At 36.5% G+C, this 12,545-nt stretch overlaps 1 protein-coding gene and 1 pseudogene across 2 annotated transcripts in view; one reads left to right on the top strand and one right to left on the bottom strand.

The window, feature by feature from the left end:
- Chm (CHM Rab escort protein) overlaps positions 1 to 12,545 on the bottom strand; it is a 154,982-nt gene that overhangs the window by 95,456 nt on the left and 46,981 nt on the right. For both annotated transcript variants that reach the window (XM_060375685.1, XM_060375686.1), the window contains exons 5-6: positions 7,558 to 7,927; positions 483 to 599 (exon numbers count right to left, since the gene is read on the bottom strand). In XM_060375685.1, the coding sequence (XP_060231668.1) occupies positions 483 to 599; positions 7,558 to 7,927 (487 nt within the window). The remainder of the gene's footprint in view (positions 1 to 482; positions 600 to 7,557; positions 7,928 to 12,545) is intronic.
- LOC110543067 (ras-related protein Rab-25-like) lies at positions 953 to 1,578 on the top strand (annotated as a pseudogene).

Genomic DNA, 12,545 nt, shown 5'->3' with positions numbered 1-12,545 from the left:
CTTTTAAAGTACACCCTAATGACACAAAAGTATAATCCAGATTATACTTTTTATTCCTTTTCTCATTTCAAGGTTATCAATTCCATTCCATTTTCACTGCTTCAAGTCAACTTTTATCAGTTCTAATAGCATCCCTGTTAACTACAAAGCTAATTAACTCAAGAGCACGGTTACCTAATTCTGCCAAGTTATTCTTCATGCCATGAAAAGGCCAATGGCATGTCAACCCTAATAGGGAACAAATGACAATTCAAATATAATACTGCTGCCTTGAAACTAGCATTTCTTCAACATTAAAATTAACCTGGGGAATAAGTGCTCAGAATTATAACAGAAATTTTAATGGAGCTAATTTTATATTGGCATTTATAAACCACCATGCAAAATTGGAACTTAAGGCCTTATTAACAAAATAAGAAGTGTTGTTTATCCTTCCAAATGAGGAATAGTAATTTGGTTCACATAGTTGAGTTTCACAGTACCTGTTCCACAATTCCTTCTCGAAAGGCGAGAATCCTTGTAATGTTTTTGAACTCTGCATATCGACTAACATTTGATTTGATTAGCAGGTCAATTAGTAATCCCCGAGAATAGAGAAGCTGTAGACAGAAAAAGTTTTAGAGGATATGATCAATAGCAAAATCATGGAAAATGGTAACTACTACTCACACATATGGACAAATACATTGGAATTTAAGTTATGCCCAGTTGAGCTAGCTAGCTCTTCCTGCTCTCCTCTTCCCTCTTCTCAGCTTCCATAGAGAAGCCTAACTTGCCAGAGCTGAGTCTGCGGGGTTCTTCCTGGCCTCAACATAACCCTCCAACCCTTACCACAGTGATAGAAGAGCTAGGAGCAGGTTTCTTCAGAGCTGAGAGTTGAGGCCATTTAATCAATGAACAGACTTATGACCTCTGCACCTGCAGACACTTTCACTCTCCATGCCAAAGGAAGATGGGGAATCAAACAGATGAAGATAATAATTTTGTCTTCAAGGTAGTACTCATCAGCGAGTCAGGCGTAGTCATCTGTTGTGTTGGTTCACCCACAATGAGTTCAGCCATGACACCCGAACCACCATCAGCCTTGAGAACTCCACCCGCACTGTAATGCTAGGCACCACTGCTATCAAGGCACAGACCTGGGACACTGCTGACCGGGCACTATACAAAGCCATCACCTATGTATGCTACCGTAGAGCAGTAGGGGCACTCCTGGTATTCAACCTAACCAAGCACCACACCTATGCTGTCATGGAGAGCTGGTTAAAGTAGCCTTATGACAATACATAAGCCACTATTGTTATCATGCTTGTGGGGAAAAAAAGTGACCTCAGCCAGGCACAGGAGGGGCCCATCGAGGAAGCCTGGATGTTTGCTGAAAACAATGGTCTTCTCTTTCTGGAACAAAGAGCCCTGGACTCCAGTGTTGAGCTAGCCTTAGAGACTCTACTCAAAGAAATTTTCGAAAAGGTGTCCAAGAAGACGCAGAACACCCGGACCAATGCCATTAACCTGGGCAATGCACAAGCAGAATAGCAGTCTGGTGCTGAGGAGAAGAGGGCTTGCATCACCCTCTGAATTCAGGCATGGTCAGACTTGAGATCCTCCCTTCAGCCTTTGGGTACCCGTACCACAACTTACAGCAGGAATTCTCCCTACTCTTGAGTCCATCGTCAAAACCACCCATGGTTGTAATGCCATTCCACATGTCTGCATCATCTGTCCACACCCTCCAAAGGCCAGGGCCCCAAAATACAGGTGTTTTGTATCATGCATGGCAAAAACCCTTAGCCAAACTAAAAGGCAGAAAGAAACTATCTAAATCAGCAAAATTAGAACCAAAAAGAGGGACATAACAACAGACATGGAGGAAATCCAAACAATCATTAGGTCTTACTACAAAAGCCTATATGCCATAAAATTTCAAAATCTAAATGAAATGGACAATGTTCTTGATAGATTCCATCTACCAAAATTAATTCAAGATCAGGTAAATAGATTGAATAGTCCTATATCCCCAAAGGAAATAGAAGCAGTCATCAAGACTTCCTTCCAAAAAAAGAGCCCAGGAGCAGAGGGTTTCAGAGCATAATTCTACCAGACTTCCAAAGAAGTGCTAACTCAAATTCTATTCAAACTATTTCACAAAATAGAAACAGAAGGAACATTACCAAACACATTCTATGAAGCCACAGTCACCCTGATACCTAAACCACACAAAGACCCAAACAAAAAATGAGAACTTCAGACCTATCACTCTTATGAACTTTGATGCAAAAATACTCAATAAAATAATTGCAAACCAAATCCAAGAACACACTATAGATATCATCCTTCACGACCAAGTAGGCTTCATCCCAGGCATGCAAGGGTGGTTCAACATATGGAAATCCATCAATGTAATCCACCACATAAACAAACTGAAGGAGAAAAACCACATGATCATCTCCTTAGATGCCAAAAAGTATTTGACAAAGTCTAACACTCATTCATGTTTAAAGTCTTGGAGAGATCAGGGATACAAGCACATACCTAAACCTAGTAAAGAAAATATACAGCAAGCCTATAGCCAACATCAAACTAAACAGAGATAGACTTAAATCAGTCCCACTAAAATCAAGGAAAAGGCAAGGCTGTCAACTCTCTCCATATGTCTTCAACATAGTACTTGAAGTCCTACCTACAGCAATATGACAACTAGAGGAGATCAAGGGGATACAAATCAGAAAGGAAGAAGTCAAATTATCACTATTTGCAGATAATAAGATAGTATACATGAGTACATCGATGGCCCCAAATATTCAAATAGATAACACCTTGAGCTGATAAAAACCTTCAGCAAAGTAGATGGATACAAAATCAACTCAAAGAAATCAGAAGCCCTCCTGTAAACGAAGAGCAAAAGGGCTGAGAAAGAAATTAGGAAAACTACACCATTCACAATATCCACTATAACATAAAGTACCTTAGTGTGACTCTAACCAAGCAAGTGAAAGATGTATTTGACAAAACCTTTAAATGTCTGAAGAAAGAAATTGAAGAAGATATCAGAAGATGGAAAGATCTCCCATGCTCTTGGATCAGTAGGAATATAGTGAAAATGGCCATCCTGCCAAAAGCAATCTACAGACTCAATGCAATTCCCATCAAAATACCAACACAATTCTTTACAGACCTTGAAAGAACAATTCTCCACTTCATATGGAATAACAAAAAACTCAGAATGGCCAAAACGATCCTGCACAACAATATATCATCTGGAGGTATCTCCATCCCTGATATCAAGCTGTACTATAATAATAGTAATAAAAACTACATGGTACTGGCATAGAAACAGAGTGGTGGTTGATGGAATCGAACAAAAGACCCAGAAATAAACCTACATATCTACGGATACTTGATTTTTGACAAAGAAGCCAACACAACACAATGGAAAAAAGACAACATCTTCAACAAATGGTACTGGTCTAACTGGATGTCTACAAGTAGAAAAATGCAAATAGATCTGTATTTATCACCAGGCACAAAACTAAAGTCCAAGTAGATCAAAGGCCTCAACATAAAACCAGACACATTAAACCTCTTAGATAAAAAAAGTAGGTCAGAGCCTTGATCTCATTGGCACAGAAGACATCTTCCTGAACAGAACACCAACAGCACAGGCTGTAAGATCAACAATCAAAAAATGGGACCTCATGAAACTAAAAAGCTTCTGTAAAGCAAAGGACACTGTCATTGGAACAAAATCACAGCCTACAGACTGGGAAAGGGTCTTTACCAACGCTGTATCTGAAAGAGGGATAATATCCAGAAAATATAAAGAACTTAAGAAATTAAAAAGCAACAACCAAGTAATCCAATTAAAAATGGGTTAGAGACCCAAACAGAGAATTCTCGATAGAGGAATATAGAATGGCAGAGAAAATCTTAAAGAAATGTTCAATGTCTCAGTCATCAGGGAAATGCAAATCAAAATGACACTGAGATTTCACCTTACACCATCAGAATGGGTAAGAATAGAAATTCAAGTGACAATACCTGCTGGAAAGATTTCCTCCACTGCTGCTGGAAATGTAAACTTGTACAACCACTCTGGAAATCAATCTGGCACTTTCTCAGACAATTAGGAATAGTGCTTCCTCAAGATCCAGCTATACCACTCCTGGGCATACATCCAAAAGATGCTCAAGTACATATCAAGGACATTTGATCAACCATGCTTTATTCATAATAGCCAGAATCAGGAAACAACCCAGATGCCCCTCAACTGAGGAATGGATATAGAAATTGTTGTACATTTACACAATGCAATACTAGTCAGCAATTAAAAACAAGGAAATCATGAAATTTGCAGGCAAATGGTGGGATCTAGAAAAGATCATTTTGAGTGAGGTATCCCAGAATGAGGAAAACACATATGGTATATACTCACTTATAAGTGGATATTAGACATATAATGTTGGATAAGCATACTAAAATCTGTATACCTAATGAACCTAAGCAAGAACGAAGACCTGGGTATGATGATTAATCTTCATGCAGAAAGGCAAATGGGACAAACATTGGAAGAGGGAGAAAACAGGACAGGATAGAAGCCTACCACAGAGTGCCTCTGAAAGACTCTATCCAGCAGTGTATCAAAGCAAATGCTGAGAATCATAGCCAAACTTAAGGCAGAATGCAGTGAATCGTATAAAAGAAGGGAGAGATAGAAAGACCTGCACTGGACAGCAGCTCCACAAGTGGAGCAACAAAACTGAGAAATCTGGGCCCAGGAATCTTTTCTGAGACTGATACTCCAACCAAGGACCATGCAGGAGATAACTTAGAACCCCTGCACAGACATAGCCCATGGCAGCTCACTATCCAAGTGATTTCCTAGTAAGGGGAAACAGAGAATGTCTCTGACACGAACTCAGTGGCTGGCTCTTTGATCACCTCCCTCAGAGAGGGGAGCAGCTTTACCAGGCCATAGAAGAAGAAAATGAGGCCAGTCATAATGAGACCTGATAGGCTAGCATATGGATGGGGAGGAGGACCTTCCCTATCAGTAGACTTAGAGAGGGGTATGGGAAGACATGAGGGAGGGAGGGTGAGATTGGGAGGGAATGAGAGAGGGGGCTACAGTTGGGATACATAGTGTATAATTATAATTAATGTTAAAAATAACATTAAAATTAAATTTAAAAAGAAAAATAAAACATAATATTAAAAAAGAATTTAAGTTATATATGTATTATTAAAACCTACAAATATTATAAGTCAATGAATATCCACAATTTATTATTGTCATTTAAACCAAAAAGCTAAATAATCTAGATGATTTCTATATAACTTGGTTGACAGGCTTTTCTCCTATTGTCTAGCTATATGAACATTATAAATATTACTAAAGAAATGTTCATGCATTTAGTTATAATGTCTCTTCTCAGCTCTGATAGGAGTGATACACAGCACATGATACATCAACATTTCTACTGTATTTCCTTCAGAAATGTCCTTGTTATCTGAAAGATATGATTCCATAGGATCTAAATGTCTAAGGATCATACAAGATTTTGAACTGGAAATACAGACAGTTGGCTTGTTACCATGGACCACCCCATGCTGCCAATACAGATAAATAACCCAAAAGCAAGACAAAATCAAACAAAATAACTATGATTTTGTGATACATTGCCATAATAGAGTCAAACTCTAAGCCTGTCATTAAGTTTATATGATATATGACCTTTTCAAGAAGTGAACAATTGTATTACTGATATGTATATGAAGGACTGATTTAATCTTTCAGTGTATCTTATAATTAATACCAGGGAGAAAAACAATAAAAATTTAAGCAATATTATCTAGCATGTTTGAAATTTAACCATATCAATCAATATTATATTTTTGGCTGTTTCCTATGATTAATAATTTATATCTCAGTATATTAAAAATATAAAAGCTATAACTGTAATGGTTACAGAAAAGTAAATAAAATGTTTGACTATACAAACATTATGGCATCTCAAAATTTGAGGTCAGTATTAGTTTCAGCACCCAAGATGACCTGTAAATCAATATAAATTATGGGCCATTTTATAAACCATCTCATAAGCTTAGCATTGTTCCAGCCAAAGTTAACATGATGGTTTTAGAAATTAGTCAAAGTATTCTGAATAAAGAATAGTATGTTATCTGACTGCCTCATTCCTAATACACCACACAACTGATACACCCTACTTTTTTATATTTACAAATCTTAACTCTATAAAATTCAGTGCTATTTCATTTGCTTAAATATAATTATATATTAATTTAATGCTCCAACAGGTAAAATATAATAAGTATTCATGTACATCCTAAATTCTACCTTAAATCATAAAACAAGTGAATTTTAGTTATCACTGAAAGGAAAAACAAATCTCAATTAAAATTATTTTTGAGTTATGTTTCAGAAGTTTGAAAATCATACATGTACCATGTTTTTTTCAATGCTATCTAAATGATCCACCGTAGCAATTTCACATGAAATAAAGCTGTAATTATATTAAAATAATAAGCAATTTTAAACATTTTTTGTATATTTGGCATAGTTGAGCTATATAAGCTTACTTAGAATAGGCTTAAATTAGAACAAAAACATCATGTTGATTTTTCTCTACTATTCTGAACAGTGCAATATTTTGCATAAGAAAATATTCCTATTTCTACATAATAAGTTCAAAGAAAATGGGGGATCACACATACCGGATTTCATCAGCAAAATATAAGGCATGTGAATTGTTCCCTTCCTTTATCTTACCACACCTTTAAGGCAATGTCTGATTGGATATTTTATTACTATTTTGAACAAAAACAAAATCTGTTTCTTATGAATCCACGCAATACTGAAGCCTCCCATGATCCAGCAACCTCATCAGAAATTACATTGATTAGGATCAGAAGGAAAGAAAAGAAGATCTCCCCTATCAGTGGACTTGGGGAGGGGCATGCATGCAGAAGGTGGAGGAAGGGGGGGATTGGGACGGTAGGAGAGAGGGAACCACAGGGGGGATACAAAGTGAATAAAGTGTAATTAATAAAGAATTTTTAAAAAAGACATTACAGTGATCTAACATTATAGTCATTTTTATTTACGAAAATAGCAGCAAAGACAAAAAGATTTTTAAAAATGCATTGGTTTATTTGGAATACTTATATAAAGAGCTAAAATTTTATAAGGGCTAAGGTATGTTTATATAATATTACAAAAACATTAAATTTGAACAGAAGTTCGATAGAATTCTTCTTCTGATGGAATTCATGGTGTCCAGGAATATATTTGGATGAACTACCTGCCCTAACACAATAGCATTCTTCATATACAAAATTATTTAGTATTGTTTAAAAGCACATTAAGTATATCAATATGAATATCTTAATGTATTTTAACCTATACTTAAAATTATTTGTTTGCTATATTTATATAAAGAAAATACTTTACAATTCAGAAACTAAAATGAAGAAAAGTACACTTCACGGTCCAGATGCTTACCCTGGTTTTATGTTAAGATGCATAAAATTGGTACTTACCTTTGATACTAAATCAATGTTAAATCTTCTGCCTTCTTTAATAATCTGTGAGTAAGTAATTTTATTTCTCTTCGGTGTCTCTGTGTTGTCTTGTACTTTATGCACATTTTCACTTGTTTCTTCTGCTGGAGATTTAGCATCACTATTTTCTTTCACTCTTGCTTCTTCAGCACCATTTACTTCTAATGAACTCAATGGACCACTGCTCTGACTTTGTTCTGCAGGTTTATCACAGTTGCAAGTGCTTAATGACTCATCTGCAGTAGGTAGACAAGTAGCCTCTGTAGCCTCTGTGGAGTTTGAGGGTGTCACAGAAGTGTGATTTTTCTGCAGTGCACCAGCTTCTTCGACATCGTTGTGCAAATCTTGGCTAATAAAAAAAAATAAGATATCATGCTTCTAATATTTCTTCTTTTAATATCACGCTTCTAATATTTCTACCTTGCTATAATATATTATAATATAAACTTTTCATGGCAAGTTTTCCTCTACACTTTTTGTCTTGAATTCAGTGTACATACTGTCTCATACAACACATACTCTAAACCACCATCTATTAAAGTTTCAATACAATATAAAAAATAAGATATAAAATCAATATTAATTTTAATATTAAGGAGACCATGAACATTCTGATAATTTAAGACAGAGGAATCTTATTTTAAAAACAAATCAACACAATATAATATTCAAAATTAAGAGGTAGAGCTATAAGCCCCCCCACCAGTCATGACTAACTCTCTCAATATATTCTCTAGTCCTATGCTATCCAAGGAAAATAGGACCTACCATCAAGTTTGGTCTAAAACTAAACTGACACTTCACGTTCAAAGAACCTTGCACTGTTGCTGGGGCAGAATAAACTGGCTGCATTGTCCTCCTCTGTGGCCTGGTAAGGCTGCTCCCCCCTTTGGGGGGTGTGATCAATGAGCCAGCACTTTCAACAAAAGTTCCATGCCTAAAAATTTAACTAAAAAGTGACATGATAGGGACCCCACTTGGATACTGAGTTTTTGGGCTACATCTGAGTCAGAGAGGAGAGGCTTTCTCTGGCATGAACTCAGTGATAGGTTCTCTGATCACCTCTCCCCCTGGGGGGTGCAGCCTTGCCAAGCCACGGAGGAAGACAATGGAACCAGTCTTGAAGATTCCTGATAGGCTAGGTTCAAATAGAAGAGGACATTGACCTCCCCTATCAGTGAACTAGGGGAGGGGCAGAGAGGGAGAAGAGGGAGGCGGGTGAGATTGGGAGGAGATGCGGGAGGGGGCACGACCGGAGTACAAATTGAATAAATTGTAATAAATGATAATAATTAAAAAAGGAAAAAAGAAGTGACAGGATAATTAATTACACTGCACAGATAAGATGGAATCTGGAAACTACTTTTATTACAGCCTTGATGAGAACTGCATGAAAATTGAGCATAGGAACTGATTTACACAGTAGCTATCTCGTATATTAAGTAAAAAGGGATTTTATGAAATAAATGAAATCCATTATACAGTATGGACAATCTGAAAAGCTGAAAGTCAAAATATTTCACTAAAGGTACAATCAAAGGTTAAGTAAATCTAATACTGTGGGGAATGTGTAAGGAAAGAATTACTCTTTTGGAATTTATCCTGCCTTGACAAACCATGTTTGTCAAATGTTCTCAACATCACACCTTAGCACTACACAGTTCTAGCATAGTTGGCAAAAATCTTAGTTCAACAGAAGCATAAAAACATAATACTATACCCAATCGTCACCTAAAGCCAAAGTACTTTTGGAGTCCTACCAAGTTGAAGAATGATATCTAACAAAGCGATGAAGACACTAAAAATTCCTAAATCGGCACATAATTATTTAGCAAATTCTTTTATTCAAAAGGACAATATCCCTATGAATTTAAAACCTTATATATTGCTTCATATATACACAGCATTTTCTAAAAAGATATTCCACTCCGAAAAGAAACTTCAGAACAGTTCAATTTTAGTAACTCAAATGTATTTGAAAACCATAAAAACATATCTCCCAGATGTATGGCATTATTGGACTGTAAGTTTTCAAAATAAACTTTTAATTATAAAATACTAAAATGATTTTAATATATGAAGGAAAAAATCAGTATCATTAAATTTTGTAAAAATATTGATTATGAAAATAGATTTCACAAACTAAACCCAGTATCATTTATGATGCTAATTTGAATCTCAAAGGCCATTATGGGTGAAGCATATATTTTTGAAAATTATTATTCACGATTTATTCATTTTGTATCCCGACTGTAGCCCATCCTTCATCTACTCGCAGTCCTACACTCCCTTACTCTTCCCCATTATGCCCCTCCCCTAGTCCACTGACAGGGGAGGATCTCCTCCCTTGCCATCTATCAAGAAAGAAAATTGTTCATTTCAATTAGATTTTCAATTTTTGTGGCACATAGGCTTTTGAAGGAAGACCTACTGATTCTTTGGATTTTCACAGTGTCTGTCATTATGTCCTCTTTTCCTTTCTTGGATTTTGTTGATTTGGAAAGTGTCTCTCTGCCTTTTAGTTAGTTTGGCTAACAGTTTGTCTATCTTGTTGATTTCTCAAAAAAAACAGCTCTTGGTTTCCTTGACTCTTTGAACTGTTCCCTGTTTCTACTTTATTAATTTCAGCCCTGATTATGATTATTTCCAGCCACCTCCTCCTCTTGGGTGTGTCTGCTTCTTTTTTTATTTTTTTCTCTAGGGATTTCAGGTGTGCAGTTAAGTTGTTTGTATGAGATGTCTCAAACTTCTCTCTAAGGACACTTAGTACCTAAAGCGTTGACCATAAATTTGAGAAATATACGCCTTCATTTTCATTGAATTCAGGAAGTCTTTAATTTCATTTATTTCTTCTCTGACTCAGCTATTGTTGAATAGAGAGTTGTTTAGTTTCCATGCATGTGAGGCTTTTTGTTGTTTCTCATATTGTTGAGGTCTAGTTTTAGACCTTGATAGTCTGATATGATACAAGAGATTATTTCTATCTTCTTGTATCTGTTGGGGCTTTCTTTGTGTCTGACTATATGGTAAAATTTGGAGAAGGTTCCATGAGGTGCTGACAAGAAGGTAAATTCTTTTCTGTTTGGTGAAAAGCTCTATAGAAAAGCTCTATAGATATCTATTAGGTCCATTTTATTTAAGACCCCTGTAAGTGTTATTTCTCCATTTAGTATCTGTCAGGGTGACAGTGGAGTGAGAGTGGGGTGCTGAAGGCTCCCACTATTAAGGTGTTGGGATCAATGTGTTTTAAGCATTAATAATGTTTCTTTTACAAATGCAGGAGCCCTTCTGTTTGGTGCATAGATGTTCAGGTTTGTGATGTCCTCCTGGTGGATTTTTTCATTTGATGAGAATGAAGTGTCCCTCCCCAACTCTTTTGATTAATTTTGGCTGAAAGTTTATTTTATTAGCTATTAGAATGGCTACTCTACCTTGCTTCTTGGATCTGTTTGCTTGGAAAACCTTTTTCTAGCCCTTATTCTGAAGTAGCATCTATCTTTATTGCAGAGGTGTATTTCTTAAAATTTCTTAGAATGCTAGATCCGTTTCTGCAACCATTCTATTAGTCTGTGTCTTTTTATTAGAGTTGAGTCCATAGATGTTAACAGACATTAGTGACCAATGATTTTTAGTTCCTTTTATTGTGGAGCTGGTGGTGATTATGTGTTTGTGCGCCTGTTTTCTTGTGCTTTTTTGTTGTTATGGTGTCTTTATCTTTTGTTTTCTTGCATGTAGTTGATCTTATTGGGTTGGAGTTTTCTTTCTAGTATTTTCTGTAGAGCTGGGGTGCTGCAAATGTACTGTTTAAATTTAGTTAAATTACATAATATTTTGTTTTCTCCATCTATGTTGATTGAAAGTTTTGCTGTATATAGTAGTCTGGGTTGGCATATGTAGTCTCTTAGTGTATGCACTGTTGGTATAATGTTCTTTTAAAATGTATTCACCTTATCCTTGTTAATTCAAATGCTGATTTCCCCACCCCCACTCTCTGGTTTTAATCCAGATATTGCATTATGCTACTCACTATAAGCATCCTGTCTCACCTCTTGTGTAAACAGGACAAAATAAAGCAACTAGCTACAATGTTGTGCAATGGGAGGAGCCAGAGGACAGGAAACAGGGTTGAAGCTAGGGAGCAGGAAGGAGTGAGAGGAGGAGGAGCAAGAGGAGAGAGAAGAGCAGAGCTGGAGGAGAGATCTTGGAGGACATGGAGCATGAACCAGACCTAAGATTTCACAAAAAGCAAGTATAATGTGGGAAATGTAAATGTTAGGAAATTGAGGGCTTGGAGGTTTAGGAGGCAGTAAATATTGCCCAGCATTGTGTTCTAGGTTAACTAAAAACCCAGTCTCTGTGTGGTGATTTGGTTATACAGCTGTTTAAGATTAGCAGTAAGCTTTACAAGAAGATAAAACCAATAGTAAATATTAATTGTTGACTACAACAAATGGTGCCCAACTAATCTAAGAATCCACACCCTTTAAATCATACTTAAACATAATTTGGAGGGGGAATAAGCTCCCAGTGATAAAACCCAAACTTAAAACCTAAAAACTCTCAGGTCAATTACTGTTTCTTGAAGAGAGTCTTAAACCGGCCCAGGAGCAAAAGATAGCCTCCTGTGGGCAGACCTGAGACTTCCATAACAAAACTGGCTGCTGCTGCAGTTTAACTAAGGGGTAAACAAGCCTGGCTCTTTTATACTGTGGCTGGCTCAACTGGCTGAGGTCCAACAGCCATGACAGGAAAGAAAGGAACTGGAGGCAGACAAACCTCTAGACAGAGTTTGGCCTAAACTGCATGTAAAATAAAAAATTGCCATGACAGAGGGTGTTTTAATGTCTTTCGGCTTCATTTCGGCTGTCATATTCATGGATCTGATTGCAATATGTTTAATGGTGTTGGTTCTTCTCCATGCCTTCTCCAAGAAAGTTCAAAGAGAAAATGGAGAAAAAGTCAAGGAT

This window comes from Meriones unguiculatus, chromosome X (assembly GCF_030254825.1).
Source record: "Meriones unguiculatus strain TT.TT164.6M chromosome X, Bangor_MerUng_6.1, whole genome shotgun sequence".
Classification (NCBI taxonomy): Eukaryota; Metazoa; Chordata; class Mammalia; order Rodentia; family Muridae; genus Meriones; species Meriones unguiculatus.
This window is presented reverse-complemented; position numbering and strand designations above follow the sequence as displayed.